The following is a 20,855-nucleotide window of genomic DNA, read 5'->3' as shown; positions in this document are numbered from 1 at the left end:
AGTGTTTGTGAGAGTGGTCACTGGAAGTGTACGGAGGAAAACTGCTCAGGAACCTGCTCTGTGGAGGGAGGAGCTCACATCAACACCTTTGATGGAAAAGTCTACACCTTCCATGGGGACTGCTCCTATGTTCTGGCTAAGGTATAGAAAGACCAGCTAATATTCAGTGCTCATATACCACTACGTACCACGTCACACGAGAGGCATGGATTGACAAACCAACTGCAGAGTAAATTCTGGACATGTTTGGTATGAGTGAGTGGATGTGCTACATGATGGACCAATTCAGGATTTTATGAAAGAAGACATTTGGGTATATGATATATCAGATTAATAGTTCTGGTTGGTGACATGTTTTGTCTTCATATGTGTTGCAGCAGAGTAATGGATCTTCATTTACTGTGTTGGTGGACCTGGTCAAATGCGGTCTGACTGACAGCAGGACGTGTCTCAGAGCTGTCACTCTGGCCTTGGACGACAATTCTGTGGTAATCCTCAGACACAAACACTTGTTGTTCTGTCATTTATTCCACTGATGTATGTATATTTCCTGTTGACACAGTGTAAAAGCCACGTCTCACTGCATGTGATGTCTAATCCATACACAGCTCAGGGTCTTTGAGCCATTTGCCCAAAGTACAAGTGAATATGTTTTATTTGCCTTTTATTATCATCATTGATCATCAATTGATAATAATTATAGTAATTATAATGATAACGATAATAATAACAGACAAAACCTACTAGAGCTCAAATGATTTGGGGTAATCCGATGTACAGAACCAACATGAATATTTGTGTATTTATGAAACTGTAACTATCCAGAATGACATGATCATAAAAATGGTAATTATGTGCACATTATAGTCTGTAGCATCAACTTGCGAAGTTGTTGTAAATGGTGACTAACTATAATGACAAAGTTGTGACCCTTTTGTGAACTGTTCTTTTACAATTTAGATTTTCACATTTCTAATTTATCCAATATCATTTGAATAACTGGTCCTTTGGTTCTAACGCCTACCGGAGTCAGATATAGAGAGTTTTAAACTTTTCTTTACTTGATTTAATCTTCTGTAAAAAGTACTCCACATGTTAGAAAGCAGATTTAACAGATGTGTCTGTTCTTTCTTGTTGATGTACGATAATAAAGTTCTTCACGAGTGCTGGCAGTCTTAGTTTTTATGTTAGAGTCTTGGACCAGCACACTTATGAGTTTATAGGGATTTTTTTAATTGAGCTTGCTAATCATTTTAATTTTTTAACACTACCAAAATGTATACTCAACAATTACATCCGACTGATAAGCCTTAAAATAAGTTGGTAATAAATGTACATGTTGTCCTGTACAGGAACTTTCTATAAGTAGGTAACTGAGAACGCTGTAGTATTCTCCTGATTGTGGCACATTCCAGAGACATTTTTCCAACTAAGAGGACAACAGGCTATGACTGATCCATAAGTTGAGAATGTATATTCAATAATGAAAAACAGATTTGTCTTCGCTTACCCAAACACAGAGTTTAGCTGACACTAAGGCAACTGTTAATGTCACGCCTTGATTAGCATTAAGAAATGAAGACATTAAGGAGCGGTCCAAACATCTTTAGTCTCAAACAAACTAAGTACAGTGTGGGATTACATATAGTCAGATAAAACATTTCGGCATCCAGACATACATTTAGACTGACAGCAAGTTGATTAGCTCAGTATTGGGTAATCCTGCTAATAATCTGACAAACAAAGTGGAACACACACACCTTCTTGGCAGAAGAACTAACATTGTTGAAAAGATGGTGATAAAAAAGCTCTGTGACTGTTCGTTTTACTTGATTAGATTAGCCTTGTTCTTAGCAACATGGTGCAAGAGCAGATTAAATTATTTAAGCAAAACCAAATTAATATTAGTAAATGTAAGTGGTGTATTTATATGTGATTTAATCTAAAATGTGTCTTTCCACAAAATCTCAGGTCATTAAAATTCAAGCATCTGGACAAGTCTATGTCAACAAGATTCTTTCTCAGCTTCCACTGTTTACACGTGAGTCCATTTAAATCCTACTGTCCTTATTTCAGAACATCTACGGGTCCATCAGTGATACCCACTTTATCATGTAAGGATTGCAGGGGGCTGCAGCCTCTCTGATTTGAAATTGGGTAAAAGGCAGGGCACAGTCCATAACCTAGCTGACATAGAGAGACAGAAAGCGTACACTTACAGCCCATTTGGAATGCCTGTTAATATAACATGCATGCTGTTTTACTGACACAAGGTGAATATGTAAACTCCACAGAGAAATGTTCCAGCCAACTGGCACGTTCTAACTCAAGCATTTTATTGTGAGGGGGCAGTGCTAAACACAACATCAGCACATACCTAACATGCTATGAAGCATCACTTTCTTGTTTTTACTGAGCAGACCTGATAGTATCATGATTACAGTTTAGAGTTAGCAAAACATTCAATGATGCAAATAAATGATCAAAGATGATGAAGCAAACGTATGAAGTGCTACTGTCTGCAGCGCAGACACGTGCTCCGCCATAACTCATGGTGGGACCTTTGTAACTGATTCAACAAATTGCTGGAACGCTGTGTGTTTGATGTCTTCTGGTCCTGCAGCTGAGCTCAGTGCTTTCAGGCCATCTTCCTTCTACATCTTTATAAGCACCAAGGTGGGCTTACAAGTGATGGTTCAGCTGTCCCCCGTGATGCAGGTGTTCATTTCAGCTCATGTGTCCCTCAAAGGCACCACCTCTGGTATGCCTTGACAATAATGTTTCATTGTTTTAAAAAGCACATTTTCATGCAAAGCTAGGTCAGGACATGTATCATTAAATGCACATTTTTGTGAAAACCACGCATCACAGGTTTGTGTGGGAACTTCAACAACATAATGAGTGATGACTTCAGGGTGATCAGTGGGCTAGTGGAAGGTACTGCTGCAGCTTTTGCAAACACATGGAAAACTAGAGCCAGCTGTCCTGACATCACAACACGCTTTGGGCATCCCTGCAGCCAGGATATCAGCAGGGGTACAAATAAACTCTCATAAAATGCAAACCCTATCACACCACATTTGAAAGTGCACTGCAGCAATTTCTGGGCATTTTTAATGACTTAATTTCTGTGTTTTTCTGTCTTAGAGAATTATGCTAAGTACTGGTGTTCCAAACTAACTGATCCCAAAGGAGTGTTTGCTCCATGCCACTCTGTCATCAGCCCCAACACATACACGGATGTAGGTTTTCACACACAAGTTTTGATGACAAATAAACTACTTAACTTTTCTTAATCAGCCCATGTCAACTGTGTCTCCTCACAGAACTGCATGTATGACAGCTGTAACTGTGAGAAAAGTGAGGACTGTATGTGTGCCGCAGTCTCCTCATATGTCTATGCCTGCTCAGCAGCAGGAATCCACATCAGAGGCTGGAGGGCAATCATGTGCGGTGAGCTAAACATCAGTGTCCTACAGCCCTAACCCTTTCATTGTATACAATTTTCAGTTTGTAACAATGAACAATTTACTGTACCTCGAAGAAATATACAATTTATCTGTCAGATATACTTTTGTATGACCACCTATTTCTTATTTCTTCCAACAGGAAAATTTAGTCAGTTATGTCCAACTGAAACAGTGTATGACTACAACATGACCTGTTGTGGTCGTACTTGTCGTTGCCTCAGCCAAGCTGATTACTCTTGCCAGACCAGTTTCACTGCTGTGGATGGCTGTGGCTGTGCCGAGGGAACATACATGAATGAAGAGGGGCAGTGTGTGTCCAATGCAAGTTGTCCCTGCTATGATAAAGACACAATTATTCCTGCTGGACAGACTATCATCAAAGATGGCACCACATGGTAACTACTTATAGTGTCAGGAATGGACTATTTGTTCTAAATATACACAGCATAAATTGTACACTTTAAGTCAAAGGAAACCAAGGTTTATAATAGTATATATTGATACAGTGTATTCAATTCAATTCAGTTTTATTCATATAGCGCCAAATTATAACAAATGTCATCTCAAGGCACTTAAATAATATAGTCCAAGTATATATATAGTATATAGTATCTAAGTATATTATATTATATTATATTATATTATATTATATTATATTATATTATATTATATTATATTATATTATATTATATTATATTATATTATATTATATTATATTATATTATATTATATTATATTATATTATATTATATTATATTATATTATGACAAGTATTATAAAATGGTCACACCTGACAATAGCATACCAGTGCCATTTAAGTATACTTACAGTCCAAAGTCAGGTTAATTATACATTTGTCTGTTCTGTCAACTCTTCTGACATGATGTGACTGCATCAGTACAATTAACGTTTTTTTTATTGTAGAGTATAAAGAATTCCAATAAGACAAAAAACTGTGTCATTAACTAACCCTCACACCTGTTCTCACAGCATTTGCAGACATGGAGCTCTTAGCTGCTCAGGAGGAGCCCGACAACAAAGTAGGTTTCCACATTTTCTGAAGTCCTTGTGTCCATTCAGACACAATAAGCTGATTACATGCTTTTCTGGTTAAGTGCAAAATCCAGTTTGAGATCAGTACAGTGATTTATGTTCAGCTGCTCAAAAACATGGAAACTGAATTCTCTTCAACGTCATTCATTTTCAAAGTGAAATCTCAAGTCTTGACGTTCAATTAAATTCAGTTCAGTTTTATTTATATTGTGCCAAATCACAACAAATCTCATCTCTTCACTAATACAGCCCAATTCAAGCCAATCAAATCCAATTCATTAAGTTAAAAATTAGACCAATTCAAGCACACAGAGCCAATTCAAAAACAATATCCTAGCTAAGCAAACCAACAGATTGCACCGAAACTTGTCTTCAGTCCAATCTCCCGTCCTGAGCCTGAGGGACTGTGGAAAGGAACGACTCCCTTTAACAGGAAGAAACCTCTGGAAGAACCAGAACCAGGAAGAAACCTCTGGCAGAACCAGAACCAGGAAGAAACCTCTGGCAGAACCAGAACCAGGAAGAAACCTCTGGCAGAACCAGACTCAGGAAGGGTGGCCATCCGCCTCGACCAGCTGGGGTTTGAGAAGACAGAAAAGAGGGAAAAGAGGGGGGAAAAACACCATAACGCCGTTCAAAGGATATCTGTTAGAACAGGGAAACACAAGTTAATAACCACAATAATGTCACATGTACATAATATCATTTGATAAATTAAACGGGAAAAAGAGAGCAAAGTGAGGAAAGGTGTGACAGATGAGGTCCCCCAGCAGTCTAAGCCTACAGCAGCTTAACTATGGGATGTTTCAGGATCACCTGAGCCATCCCTAACTATAAGCTTTATCAGAAAGGAAAGTTTTAAGCCTAATCTTAAAAGTGGAAAGGGTGTCTGCTTCCCGGATATTTACTGGCAGCTTATTCCACAAGAGAGGGGCCTGATAACTGAAGGCTCTGCCTCCCATTCTACTTTTAGAAACTCTGGGAACAACAAGTAAACCTGCAGTTTGGGAGCGAAGTGCTCTGTTAGGAAAATATCTTACAATGAGATCTTTAAGATATGATGGAGCTCGGTCATTAAGAGCTTTATATGTGAGGAGAAGAATCTTAAATTCTATTCTGAATTTAACAGGGAGCCAATGAAGAGAAGCTAAAACTGTAGAAACATGATCTCTCCTGTTAGTTCTCATCAGAACTCTGGCTGCAGCATTTTGGATCAGCTGGAGGCTTTTCAGAGAATATGTGGGACAGCCCAATAATAAGGAATTACAGTAGTCCAATCTTGAAGTAACAAATGCATGAACTAGTTTCTCTGCATCACCCTGAGACAGGATGTTCCTAATTTTAGCAATATTACGAAGGTGAAAAAAGGCAGTCCTAGAAACCTGTTTTAGTTTTTTTTTTATTGTTGTTTGATGTTCATTCCCATAATAAAGAATGAATTTCTAATCCTATAGCTGTGACATCATGTGTTGCCCCCATGATGTACTTCGACTGCTCCATGGCTCCACCTGGGGCCACCGGAGCTGAGTGTCAGAAGAGTTGCAGCACTGTGGACATGGCTTGTGTAAGTACAGCAGATAACACCATTTCAAATGAAGAAACAGATGTATGTGTATGCATCTTAGTTGGCTCACTTCTGCTTTTTATCTACACTTTGGATACAGATCAGCTCAGGCTGTTCATCAGGCTGTGTGTGCCCGGATGGTCTGTTATCAGATGGAGCAGGTGGCTGCATTAATGAGACAAGCTGTCCATGTGTGCACAATGGACAGGTCTACCAGCCAGGACAGACACTGACAGTGGACTGCAACACCTGGTTTGTACAGTGCTTTGCAAACACAAGAAAAATGTGTGTGTGTGTGTGTGTAGAGGAGGGAATGATACAAAGAGAACATTTAATATGGACATTTGTGTCTGCTGTATGTGTCTCACCACAGCTCATGCAGCGGCAGGAGGTTTACATGTACTGACAACGTGTGTGATGCAGTTTGTGGGATCTATGGTGATGGTCACTACATTACATTTGATGATAAGAGGTTTGACTTCAATGGACAGTGTGAATACACACTTCTACAGGTAAAGTGACAGACAGACAAATGTGCATAATTAGATTTAGCAAACTTTAAGATTTTAATGTAGGCCAATTTAGCAACTGACCTGTAATTAGGGTAACTCCAGCAGAATAATTACAATAACATTGCACTGTCACGCTGTCAAAAAAACAGCTGAAAAGCAACTTGTTTATGTTTTTATGTTGCAGCCAAGCAAAATGGTCTCTGGTTTCATGCTGCCCACAGATTAAATGGTTTTCTATATAGTAGAGGAAACACAAAAGAGTTCAAATCGACATTAAAAGCAGAAAAAATACAGACAATTAATTGTATCAACTGTGTGTGCCTTACTCAGGACTACTGCAGTGCTGGTCAGGCCAATGGAAGCTTCACAATCATCACTGAAAATGTTCCATGTGGAACAACAGGAACTACCTGCTCCAAGACCATCAAAATCTTCTTGGGGGTAAACGCAACACACTTACACTGTCTAAATGTAAAACTACTGTTGAATTGAACGCTAATGACAACGATAGTATAGATTTTGGTTCATGAGATATTTGCAAAGGCTGGGATTCAATAGAAAAATCCAAACTGGTACTTTTCAGTAAAATTAAGTGTGTCACATAGAAAAAAACTAAACTAGATTATCATTTCTTTGGAGGCATAAAGTTTCAAAGCTTTTAATAACAGAATTCTATAATTACAGAATCGCATAGTCTTAAGATGATGTTGAGTCTCCAAATTTAGCAAATTTCTGAAATATTATGTGCATATATGTTATGTGCCACCAGTGACAGCACATAAAATGTGATCCTGATTTTTCCACATGGTCATTTTGCACGTCTTCCTTTGTAATGAATGAGGGAGAATGAAGCAGTAAAAGTTTTGGTTTCATTGACGCAGAGCTTACTTTTTCCAACTAGTCTTAATGGTATAAAATCAAATCATTTTTGTTTTTCATTTTGATGACCACAGGATGATGAATTCCAACTAAAAGATGAGAGCTTTCTTGTGATAAAAGGGAACAGCCAAGTGCTTCCTGCTCAGGTACAAAAAATGGGTACTTACCTTGTGGTGACTATCAAACCAGGGCTTGTACTCATGTGGGACCAGAAGACCAGCCTTTTCATTACACTCAGCCCACAGTTTCAGGTAAGTGATATCTAAAGTAACTCATTTGTGCGCTTAATTTGGACATATCAGAACATTTTGTTTCACAAAGAAGCTTGCATCTATCAGTATTTGTGATTAACATGTCAATCAGCTCTGCTCATAATAAAGTTCATGAGGTTGAGACTCATAATCACAATCTCCTGATTCTACAAACAATCTGAGCTGTTAGTGTCTGCTTATTGTTTTTTTATTGCCCACACTTCAAGAATAGAGGGCATTCTCCATCGCTGTCCTTAAACCGCAATCCATATTTCCTGAAAAAGTTGGGGAACTTTCTAAAATGAAACATGTAATTTCTTAAAGAGCTTAAACCTTGACGTGTCCAGGACCCTGCCTTTCACCCAATGGCAGCTGGGATAGGCTCCCATGACCTTGAATTGAATTAAGTATGGGATAGAAAATAGATACATGGTTTTAACTTTTATTTCAAATAAATGAGCTGAAAGTAGTAATTTTCAGAATCTTCACTGACCAACTTCATTGTATTCATAAGTCAGAACCAAATGTAGAATCTGAAGCATCAACACTCAGTAACAGTATTTTCAGAGTCATGCTTCCCATCGTGTTCCTTCAGCTTCCTTTAATGACTCTTTTTAATGCTTTGGGAACTGAGGGCACTGATTGTTCCTCACAGAAATCTGAGTCCATTCCTGCTGAATCCCAGATTCCAGCTGCTCAGCAGTCCCTGGTTGCTGTTGTCTGGTTCTCCTCTTCATGATGCTCCAACATCTGCAGCAGGAGACAGATGTGGACTGCAGGCAGGCAGCCGAGCTCACACACTCTGTGTGTCTGAAGCTGCTGGAAGTCCTGCAGAATGATCAAAATATTATGCACTGGAAAAGTTGAAAAGTTCTTTGCACTTTTACATTAAAAAATAAATAACGTTTTTAGTGATCAATGACTCTCTGATTGAGTTTGGCACAGAGTGATGAGTCACAACACATTGTTGGAAATACTTTAAGCTGATGCTCCTTTTATACTCATCCTGACAACCTCATCTCTCAACCAGTCAAACTGTTGCTTGCATAATCTGCTAGAGCTGTATCATCTGTATATCACATGAATCTTTGTCTTTCCTTTTCCTCACTCACGTTTTAGTGTTGCTGCATCAAGTTCAGGATTTATTTATATTTTCTAAATATAAAGAAGTTGATCAGTTAAGACACTGAAAATCTTATTTGTGTCTTGTGTCTATTAAATAAAGGTTCAAAGTGATTAACAAATGACAAAATTAAGTTTTTATTGCATTTTTTCAAGTTTTCTGGAAATGGGGTTTGTAAAAAAGTAGATTTGGATATTTGACTCTGGCAGTAGCAAACAACAAATGAGGGTCTCTCAGAAATCAGTAAACATTATTGGGTTCCCTCCTTCAGGGTCAAGTCTGTGGTCTTTGTGGCAACTATGACGGCAACAGTAAGAATGATTTCACCACACGCTCTTTGGAGACGGTGGCAGATGTTCTACAGTTTGGGAACAGCTGGAAAGTGTTATCCAGCTGCCCTAACGCCCAGCTAAACAGTGATCCCTGTTCATCAAACCTCTACCGAGCAGCCTGGTCTCAGAAACAGTGTAGCATCATCACCAGTGCTACCTTCCAAAGCTGTCACTCAAAGGTAACTGACAGGAAAAGAAATGACACACAATTATATTCATTCATGTATTCAAGCATTATTGTTTCTTTTATCATGGTCCTTTTTAAGATTACATACAGTATACCGTATATTTCACACTGTAGATTCTCTTTGTGACTAAGTACACATCGCCTGTTTGTTTGTCCAATCGTCCATCTGCTAACCATCTATCTATTCAAAACATTCTAACCAAAGATATGTCAGACCATCAACTCTTTGTACAAACTTGATTGACTGTTTCCCAGTCCTCATGAGGATATTCATTCAGAGTGATTTTGGCCAACACTGGCCTTGTAGCCACACATAATCTCAGTAACTGTACAAGTAGCACCATTTGCATGTTTCTGCATGTTTCCCACTGTAATGAGGACAGCCAAAACAAGACAACATTTTCGATACCATAGACTATTCTACTAAACTATGATTTTGTGTTCAAGGTTGACCCTGGTCCATACTTCGACTCTTGTGTGAGGGACTCTTGTGCTTGTGACACTGGTGGGGACTGTGAGTGTCTCTGCACAGCTGTGGCTGCTTATGCCAAAGCTTGTAATACAGCTGGAGCCTGCATTAACTGGAGAACTCCAAAGCTGTGTCGTAAGTTTGACCACCATCCTATCAAGAGGGTTTAAGCTACAGGCCTTGAGGATTTAGGGCAGTGTTGGGTGCTGATAAACAAAATGAAAAATTGTATTTAAATTCAGGTAGATTAAGTTTCATCAACGTGGGGACAATATACAACAAAGGTAATCTTAAGGCACATCACAGAGAAAGTGCAAACACAGGCATGATGGGGCAGGGATACCTTCTATTAGAAAAACCAGAAAGAGAAACAAAGTTTGTGACAGCAATGATGGCATATACATGGACAGTAAAGGGGGCACATGGAGGAGAGGTATTCAGTGCATCTTGTGAGTTTCTGCAGCTGCCTAGACCTATAACAACATAACTAGTGGAGACTCCAACTTTCAACTGCTTGAAAAAGAAGCATTTTGGCAAAGAGATTTTCTCTTATTATGTAATACTATGAATTTTGTACCAAGAGCTAATACTTGCTCATTTAATCTCTTTTAGCTATTTTCTGTGACTACTATAACTCACCTGGTAGTTGTGAGTGGCACTACAAGCCTTGTGGAGCTGACTGCATGAAGACATGTAGGAATCCATCAGGAAGCTGCTCCAAGCTCATCACCAGTGTGGAAGGTACACTTTATTTACCATGTCATCTTGTCAACTTATAATTCTAGTAATGTTAAAGTATTTTTACTTTAGTGACAGTTTTAAATAACCAACTCAAGTCAGCAGATCGATTTACATTTCCGCTATTTGCAATATAATAAAATCAGAACAAATAAAATGAAATAATATTAAAAACAAATGTAATCAGATGTGTTTTTGATAGAGTTTTTACATTTTATGGATGCGTCCAAGCTGCCATGATGCTAGGTCCTCTGGGCAAGGACAGAAGATTAATGCGATTTACCACACCATTTTATCTTTAATGATTCTGCAGAGCATTTTACATTCAGGTTCTCAATCTTGTTGTCAATGTCTGTGAATCAGTGAATAGCACTTTGACATTAAAATAAAAGAAAACAACTTTTCTTCAGTTTCCTTATACATTGATGAATGTGTAATCATGGTACTTCAGGCTGCTATCCACAGTGTCCCCAAGCCCAGCCCTTCTTTGATGACGACAATATGAAATGTGTCTCCTGGGATCAATGTGGATGCTATGATGACAAAGGCACCCATTACAGCATCGGTGAACATGTTCCAGCTAACAACTGTTATACTTGGTAGGTCTCTTACAATATTCCCCCTCTGATACATAGTTTAATACTCGTATGATGATGCATACACATTTGAAGATATACCGATGTGATGGCAAAAGAACACATTTTGAATCATTTTTAAATTTTGAATGATAGTATCCTTCCTTTGACCAGTCAGCATAAGACATATAAACAAGTCAATTCAGTAAGTGCTGACTTTTATTCTGACATTTTTGAAGAGATAAAATTAAGTCTTAAGGATATGGTAACAATTTGTCATGATACAAATTTTATATAGAAAATAATTACTTTCACACAAGCAACATTAAGTCAACAGAAAAATACAAAGAAATTAAGCAAGACTTGTGGATAATACTGAGTGGATAAACATAGATGACTCCCGACAGCACAGACAGAAATACTCCCTTTTAAAAGGAAGAAACCTCTGGCAAAACCAGAACCAGGAAGGGCGGCCATCTGCCTCGACTGGCTTGGGGTTGAGGGGACAGAAAAAAGGGGACAACAAACACCATTCAAATAATGAAAACTGAGAAAGAGAAACACAAGTTAATGACATCAATAATGTCATATGTACATGGAAAGTAAAGAGAGCAGAGAGAAGAGAAGTGCATCATGGGAAGTGCATCCCCCAGCTGTCTGGGCCTATAGCAGCAGAACTATGGGATGTTTCAGGTTCACCTGAGCCATCCCTAACTATAAGATTTATCAAAAGGAAAGTTTTAAGTCTGATCTTAAAGGAAGAGAGGGTGTCTGTTTCCTGAAGCCAAACTGGCAGCTGGTTCCACAGAGAGGGGCCTGATAACTGAAGGCTCTGCCTCCCATTCTACTTTTAGAAACTGGTTCTGCCAGAGGTTTCTTCCTGGTTCTGGTTCTGCCAGAGGTTTCTTCCTGTTAAAGGGAGTCGTTCCTTTCCACAGTCCCTCAGGCTCAGGACGGGAGATTGGACTGAAGACAAGTTTCGGTGCAATCTGTTGGTTTCCTTAGCTAGGATATTAATTTTTTAATTGGCTCTATATGAATTAATTGGATTATGATTATAATGAATTGAATTTCAATTGGCTTGAATTGAACTATATTATTTAAGTGCCTTGAGATGACAATTGTTGTAATTTGGCGCTTGAATAAAATTGAATTGAATTGAATATTGCCAAAGATATTTACTCACTCACCCAAAAAATTAAATTCAGGTGTTTCAATCACTTCCATGGCCATAGGCCACAACATTTTTGTAAATGGGGCAGTACTAGTCACAATTGACTTAACTCCTGGGGTTTTTGATGGCATGCCTAATGACAGGCTGACCAGCGACTGACCAGCAATCTGCAAATATTCTTACATTATGAGTTCCAAGAGAGTAGGCCTCACATAAGTAGAACAGCATTCCCTGATGATTATGCCATTTTTAGGTTAACTAACGATTGTTCCTCTATGGAGATCTGTGTAAAGAAAAATGGCAAAGTTCTCTTTTTACTTTATTATCACTCTCGGACCAAATTTTCAGAAATCTGAGGGAAACGTGCTGGGATCATTCCGATATAAGATATCACAGTGTTTTGGTTTTGTGTATTTATTTGAGTACAAGAAACATTAAATATACCATGTTGAATTTTTTACATAGAGTGAGGGAGAGAGAGGGGTTATTTTTTGGTTAAAATTTGGGTCCAAAATGTGATCTTGTGTGTGCAACAGTACTTAAAAAATGATAAAGCACAATTTAAATGACCTGAACAACTTATTTTTTCAAAGCTCCTGTACATTATCTGGGATAAGATGTGACTACAATGTGAAATGTAAGTTTAAAAAAAAAAACTCTAACAATGGATATATCAATATGCAAATTTGATATCAATATTATTTATGTACCAAATCTTATATAAATTCAAATGTATTTGAATTGTCTCAATCTGTAGCGTGTACCTGCATTGTTAATGGAAAAATCTACAACTATGGTGCAAGCATATACAACACATCAGATGGACTAGGAAACTGCATAACAGCTGAGTGTGGGAACGATGGAAATATCACAAGAAGCATGTACCCATGCATACTGACCACTACCACTGGTCCTACTTCAGTTCCATTTACATTTAGCACAGTGAAGAGGACTACAAAAGGTAACGTAATAAACAGAAATGTTAGAAGACGTATCATTCCAAAACATATGGAAACATTGAAAACAATTTTGCATTTAGTTAATCGCACTTATGATCTTTTGCATTGAATTGATTACGTATTTGTTTTTGATATAATTTTGCGAGTACAGAAAATCTGAACATGTCAAAATATCCCACAGAAGTTTCCACTGGTCCAATTACATCATCTACCACATCAGTTCTTGAAACTACAACGACGACGCCGGAGATTAAGACAACAAGGCGTGAAAGCACCATTGTATCATCACAACCCTCAATAGAGACCACATCTACGGAAAGGCCATCAACCACTACAAAGAGCTCCACAACCAAATCCTTTGAAGCAACTACTTCAAAAGCACCAACAGTAAAGACTGTAACAACAAAACCACCTAAAGAAGTGACCACTGGTTCAAAAACAACATCCACCACAACTGTGGTTGAAAGAACAACCTCAGTGCCAATTATCACGACAACAGGCCAAAAAACAGCAGTTGTGACCTCAAAGCCCTCTCTTCTTACCACAACTACACAAGGTCCTTTCAGCACTACTAGCAAGATCACAACCAAATCTATTGAAAGAAGCACTTCACCAGTCATAACAGTGAATACTGGGACAACAACTGCAGTGAATAAAGTTACAACTGGTCCAATTACAAAGTTTACTACAGCTGTTGAAGACACTAAGACCAGCAAGAAATCTACAGTTGTCACATCAAAGCCCTCTGTTAGTACCACAACTGCAACTGAACATTCTCCAATATCTACCAGGACTTCTTCTACCACCGCTATGGTAGAAACAGAAACCTCATTGCCAGGCGTGACAACAAGAAGCCAAAGATCCACATTTGTGACGTCAAAACCCTCCATTATCACCACAACGACAACAGGTTCTTCCACCGCCACAAAGGGAATCACAACAGAATCTATTGAAACTACTGCATCAGAAGCCACAGCAGAGAACATAGCAAAAACAACACTTCTCACAGAAGTTTCCACTGGTCCAATTACATCAACTACCACATCAGTTCTTGAAACTACAACGACGACGCCGGAGATTAAGACAACAAGTCGTGAAAGCACCATTGTATCATCACAACCCTCAATAGAGACCACATCTACGGAAAGGCCATCAACCACTACAAAGAGCTCCACAACCAAATCCTTTGAAGCAACTACTTCAAAAGCACCAACAGTAAAGACTGTAACAACAAAACCACCTAAAGAAGTGACCACTGGTTCAAAAACAACATCCACCAAAACTGTTGTTGAAAGAACAACCTCAGTGCCAATTATCACGACAACAGGCCAAAAAACAGCAGTTGTGACCTCAAAGCCCTCTCTTCTTACCACAACTACACAAGGTCCTTTCAGCACAAGTAGCAAGATCACAACCAAATCTATTGAAAGAAGCACTTCACCAGTCATAACAGTGAATACTGGGACAACAACAGCAGTGAATAAAGTTACAACTGGTCCAATTACAAAGTTTACTACAGCTGTTGAAGACACTAAGACCAGCAAGAAATCTACAGTTGTCACATCAAAGCCCTCTGTTAGTACCACAACTGCAACTGAACATTCTCCAATATCTACCAGGACTTCTTCTACCACCGCTGTGGTAGAAACAGAAACCTCATTGCCAGGCGTGACAACAAGAAGCCAAAGATCCACATTTGTGACGTCAAAACCCTCTGTCAGTACTAAAACAACTCACGCACCATCGAAAACTACACAGGGAACCACAATTAAGCTGGAAGGAACAACCACCTCAGGAGTCACAACAGTAAAAGTTGGATCAACAAAACCTGCTAAAGTAGAGACCACTGGGCCAGTGACAAGTTTCACCACAGCAGTAGTGGAAAGCACATCCTCAGTTCCTGGAGTCATGATAACAAGCCAAGAAACCACACTTGTGACATCAAAGCCCTCCATTATCACCACAACGACAACAGGGCCTTCCACCGCCACAAAGGGAATCATAACAGAATCTGTTGAAACTACTGCATCAGAAGCCACAGCAGAGAACATAGCAAAAACAACACTTCTCACAGATGTTTCCACTGGTCCAATTACATCATCTACCACATCAGTTCTTGAAACTACAACGACGACGCCGGAGATTAAGACAACAAGTCGTGAAAGCACCATTGTATCATCACAACCCTCAATAGAGACCACATCTACGGAAAGGCCATCAACCACTACAAAGAGCTCCACAACCAAATCCTTTGAAGCAACTACTTCAAAAGCACCAACAGTAAAGACTGTAACAACAAAACCACCTGAAGAAGTGACCACTGGTTCAAAAACAACATCCACCACAACTGTGGTTGAAAGAACAACCTCAGTGCCAATTATCACGACAACAGGCCAAAAAACAGCAGTTGTGACCTCAAAGCCCTCTCTTCTTACCACAACTACACAAGGTCCTTTCAGCACTACTAGCAAGATCACAACCAAATCTATTGAAAGAAGCACTTCACCAGTCATAACAGTGAATACTGGGACAACAACTGCAGTGAATAAAGTTACAACTGGTCCAATTACAAAGTTTACTACAGCTGTTGAAGACACTAAGACCAGCAAGAAATCTACAGTTGTCACATCAAAGCCCTCTGTTAGTACCACAACTACAACTGAACATTCTCCAATATCTACCAGGACTTCTTCTACCACCGCTGTGGTAGAAACAGAAACCTCATTGCCAAGCGTGACAACAAGAAGCCAAAGATCCACATTTGTGACGTCAAAACCCTCCATTATCACCACAACGACAACAGGTTCTTCCACCGCCACAAAGGGAATCATAACAGAATCTATTGAAACTACTGCATCAGAAGCCACAGCAGAGAACATAGCAAAAACAACACTTCTCACAGAAGTTTCCACTGGTCCAATTACATCATCTACCACATCAGTTCTTGAAACTACAACGACGACGCCGGAGATTAAAACAACAAGTCGTGAAAGCACCATTGTATCATCACAACCCTCAATAGAGACCACATCTACGGAAAGGCCATCAACCACTACAAAGAGCTCCACAACCAAATCCTTTGAAGCAACTACTTCAAAAGCACCAACAGTAAAGACTGTAACAACAAAACCACCTAAAGAAGTGACCACTGGTTCAAAAACAACATCCACCACAACTGTGGTTGAAAGAACAACCTCAGTGCCAATTATCACGACAACAGGCCAAAAAACAGCAGTTGTGACCTCAAAGCCCTCTCTTCTTACCACAACTACACAAGGTCCTTTCAGCACTACTAGCAAGATCACAACCAAATCTATTGAAAGAAGCACTTCACCAGTCATAACAGTGAATACTGGGACAACAACTGCAGTGAATAAAGTTACAACTGGTCCAATTACAAAGTTTACTACAGCTGTTGAAGACTCTAAGACCAGCAAGAAATCTACAGTTGTCACATCAAAGCCCTCTGTTAGTACCACAACTACAACTGAACATTCTCCAATATCTACCAGGACTTCTTCTACCACCGCTGTGGTAGAAACAGAAACCTCATTGCCAGGCGTGACAACAAGAAGCCAAAGATCCACATTTGTGACGTCAAAACCCTCTGTCAGTACTAAAACAACTCACGCACCATCGAAAACTACACAGGGAACCACAATTAAGCTGGAAGGAACAACCACCTCAGGAGTCACAACAGTAAAAGTTGGATCAACAAAACCTGCTAAAGTAGAGACCACTGGGCCAGTGACAAGTTTCACCACAGCAGTAGTGGAAAGCACATCCTCAGTTCCTGGAGTCATGATAACAAGCCAAGAAACCACACTTGTGACATCAAAGCCCTCCATTATCACCACAACGACAACAGGGCCTTCCACCGCCACAAAGGGAATCATAACAGAATCTGTTGAAACTACTGCATCAGAAGCCACAGCAGAGAACATAGCAAAAACAACACTTCTCACAGAAGTTTCCACTGGTCCAATTACATCAACTACCACATCAGTTCTTGAAACTACAACGACGACGCCGGAGATTAAAACAACAAGTCGTGAAAGCACCATTGTATCATCACAACCCTCAATAGAGACCACATCTACGGAAAGGCCATCAACCACTACAAAGAGCTCCACAACCAAATCCTTTGAAGCAACTACTTCAAAAGCACCAACAGTAAAGACTGTAACAACAAAACCACCTAAAGAAGTGACCACTGGTTCAAAAACAACATCCACCACAACTGTGGTTGAAAGAACAACCTCAGTGCCAATTATCACGACAACAGGCCAAAAATCAGCAGTTGTGACCTCAAAGCCCTCTCTTCTTACCACAACTACACAAGGTCCTTTCAGCACTACTAGCAAGATCACAACCAAATCTATTGAAAGAAGCACTTCACCAGTCATAACAGTGAATACTGGGACAACAACTGCAGTGAATAAAGTTACAACTGGTCCAATTACAAAGTTTACTACAGCTGTTGAAGACACTAAGACCAGCAAGAAATCTACAGTTGTCACATCAAAGCCCTCTGTTAGTACCACAACTACAACTGAACATTCTCCAATATCTACCAGGACTTCTTCTACCACCGCTGTGGTAGAAACAGAAACCTCATTGCCAAGCGTGACAACAAGAAGCCAAAGATCCACATTTGTGACGTCAAAACCCTCCATTATCACCACAACGACAACAGGTTCTTCCACCGCCACAAAGGGAATCATAACAGAATCTATTGAAACTACTGCATCAGAAGCCACAGCAGAGAACATAGCAAAAACAACACTTCTCACAGAAGTTTCCACTGGTCCAATTACATCATCTACCACATCAGTTCTTGAAACTACAACGACGACGCCGGAGATTAAAACAACAAGTCGTGAAAGCACCATTGTATCATCACAACCCTCAATAGAGACCACATCTACGGAAAGGCCATCAACCACTACAAAGAGCTCCACAACCAAATCCTTTGAAGCAACTACTTCAAAAGCACCAACAGTAAAGACTGTAACAACAAAACCACCTAAAGAAGTGACCACTGGTTCAAAAACAACATCCACCACAACTGTGGTTGAAAGAACAACCTCAGTGCCAATTATCACGACAACAGGCCAAAAAACAGCAGTTGTGACCTCAAAGCCCTCTCTTCTTACCACAACTACACAAGGTCCTTTCAGCACTACTAGCAAGATCACAACCAAATCTATTGAAAGAAGCACTTCACCAGTCATAACAGTGAATACTGGGACAACAACTGCAGTGAATAAAGTTACAACTGGTCCAATTACAAAGTTTACTACAGCTGTTGAAGACTCTAAGACCAGCAAGAAATCTACAGTTGTCACATCAAAGCCCTCTGTTAGTACCACAACTACAACTGAACATTCTCCAATATCTACCAGGACTTCTTCTACCACCGCTGTGGTAGAAACAGAAACCTCATTGCCAGGCGTGACAACAAGAAGCCAAAGATCCACATTTGTGACGTCAAAACCCTCCATTATCACCACAACGACAACAGGGCCTTCCACCGCCACAAAGGGAATCATAACAGAATCTGTTGAAACTACTGCATCAGAAGCCACAGCAGAGAACATAGCAAAAACAACACTTCTCACAGAAGTTTCCACTGGTCCAATTACATCATCTACCACATCAGTTCTTGAAACTACAACGACGACGCCGGAGATTAAGACAACAAGTCGTGAAAGCACCATTGTATCATCACAACCCTCAATAGAGACCACATCTACGGAAAGGCCATCAACCACTACAAAGAGCTCCACAACCAAATCCTTTGAAGCAACTACTTCAAAAGCACCAACAGTAAAGACTGTAACAACAAAACCACCTGAAGAAGTGACCACTGGTTCAAAAACAACATCCACCACAACTGTGGTTGAAAGAACAACCTCAGTGCCAATTATCACGACAACAGGCCAAAAAACAGCAGTTGTGACCTCAAAGCCCTCTCTTCTTACCACAACTACACAAGGTCCTTTCAGCACTACTAGCAAGATCACAACCAAATCTATTGAAAGAAGCACTTCACCAGTCATAACAGTGAATACTGGGACAACTACAGCAGTGAATAAAGTTACAACTGGTCCAATTACAAAGTTTACTACAGCTGTGGAAGACACTAAGACCAGCAAAAAATCTACAGTTGTCACATCAAAGCCCTCTGTTAGTACCACAACTACAACTGAACATTCTCCAATATCTACCAGGACTTCTTCTACAACCGCTGTGGTAGAAACAGAAACCTCATTGCCAGGCATGACAACAAGAAGCCAAAGATCCACATTTGTGACGTCAAAACCCTCTGTCAGTACTAAAACAACTCACGCACCATCGAAAACTACACAGGGAACCACAATTAAGCTGGAAGGAACAACCACCTCAGGAGTCACAACAGTAAAAGTTGGATCAACAAAACCTGCTAAAGTAGAGACCACTGGGCCAGTGACAAGTTTCACCACAGCAGTAGTGGAAAGCTCATCCTCAGTTCCTGGAGTCATGATAACAAGCCAAGAAACCACACTTGTGACATCAAAGCCCTCCATTATCACCACAACGACAACAGGGCCTTCCACCGCCACAAAGGGAATCATAACAGAATCTGTTAAAACTACTGCATCAGAAGCCACAGCAGAGAACATAGCAAAAACAACACTTCTCACAGAAGTTTCCACTGGTCCAATTACATCAACTACCACATCAGTTCTTGAAACTACAACGACGACGCCGGAGATTAAGACAACAAGTCGTGAAAGCACCATTGTATCATCACAACCCTCAATAGAGACCACATCTACGGAAAGGCCATCAACCACTACAAAGAGCTCCACAACCAAATCCTTTGAAGCAACTACTTCAAAAGCACCAACAGTAAAGACTGTAACAACAAAACCACCTAAAGAAGTGACCACTGGTTCAAAAACAACATCCACCACAACTGTGGTTGAAAGAACAACCTCAGTGCCAATTATCACGACAACAGGCCAAAAAACAGCAGTTGTGACCTCAAAGCCCTCTCTTCTTACCACAACTACACAAGGTCCTTTCAGCACTACTAGCAAAATCACAACCAAATCTATTGAAAGAAGCACTTCACCAGTCATAACAGTGAATACTGGGACAACAACTGCAGTGAATAAAGTTACAACTGGTCCAATTACAAAGTTTACTACAGCTGTTGAAGACACTAAGACCAGCAAGAAATCTACAGTTGTCACATCAAAGCCCTCTGTTAGTACCACAACTACAACTGAACATTCTCCAATATCTACCAGGACTTCTTCTACCACCGCTATGGTAGAAACAGAAACCTCATTGCCAGGCGTGACAACAAGAAGCCAAAGATCCACATTTGTGACGTCAAAACCCTCCATTATCACCACAACGACAACAGGGCCTTCCACCGCCACAAAGGGAATCATAACAGAATCTGTTGAAACTACTGCATCAGAAGCCACAGCAGAGAACATAGCAAAAACAACACTTCTCACAGAAGTTTCCACTGGTCCAATTACATCATCTACCACATCAGTTCTTGAAACTACA

At 39.8% G+C, this 20,855-nt stretch overlaps 1 protein-coding gene across 1 annotated transcript in view; it reads left to right on the top strand.

Annotated features, from left to right (window-relative positions):
• The window catches only part of LOC140302507 (uncharacterized), a 32,244-nt gene that overhangs the window by 10,670 nt on the left and 719 nt on the right, over positions 1 to 20,855 (top strand). The window contains exons 10-30 of the mRNA XM_072381321.1: positions 3 to 141; positions 378 to 488; positions 1,972 to 2,041; positions 2,624 to 2,761; positions 2,872 to 3,036; positions 3,148 to 3,242; positions 3,327 to 3,453; positions 3,610 to 3,865; positions 4,461 to 4,510; positions 5,978 to 6,087; positions 6,188 to 6,339; positions 6,461 to 6,599; positions 6,930 to 7,040; positions 7,553 to 7,729; positions 9,124 to 9,363; positions 9,819 to 9,975; positions 10,453 to 10,581; positions 11,030 to 11,177; positions 12,921 to 12,964; positions 13,085 to 13,288; positions 13,468 to 20,606. Of these exons, the coding sequence (XP_072237422.1) occupies positions 3 to 141; positions 378 to 488; positions 1,972 to 2,041; positions 2,624 to 2,761; positions 2,872 to 3,036; positions 3,148 to 3,242; positions 3,327 to 3,453; positions 3,610 to 3,865; positions 4,461 to 4,510; positions 5,978 to 6,087; positions 6,188 to 6,339; positions 6,461 to 6,599; positions 6,930 to 7,040; positions 7,553 to 7,729; positions 9,124 to 9,363; positions 9,819 to 9,975; positions 10,453 to 10,581; positions 11,030 to 11,177; positions 12,921 to 12,964; positions 13,085 to 13,288; positions 13,468 to 20,606 (9,901 nt within the window). The remainder of the gene's footprint in view (positions 1 to 2; positions 142 to 377; positions 489 to 1,971; positions 2,042 to 2,623; positions 2,762 to 2,871; positions 3,037 to 3,147; positions 3,243 to 3,326; positions 3,454 to 3,609; positions 3,866 to 4,460; positions 4,511 to 5,977; positions 6,088 to 6,187; positions 6,340 to 6,460; positions 6,600 to 6,929; positions 7,041 to 7,552; positions 7,730 to 9,123; positions 9,364 to 9,818; positions 9,976 to 10,452; positions 10,582 to 11,029; positions 11,178 to 12,920; positions 12,965 to 13,084; positions 13,289 to 13,467; positions 20,607 to 20,855) is intronic.

This window comes from Leuresthes tenuis, unplaced genomic scaffold (genome assembly GCF_036924035.1).
Source record: "Leuresthes tenuis unplaced genomic scaffold, fLeuTen1.0.hap1 SCAF_2, whole genome shotgun sequence".
NCBI classification, from domain to species: Eukaryota; Metazoa; Chordata; class Actinopteri; order Atheriniformes; family Atherinopsidae; genus Leuresthes; species Leuresthes tenuis.
This window is presented reverse-complemented; position numbering and strand designations above follow the sequence as displayed.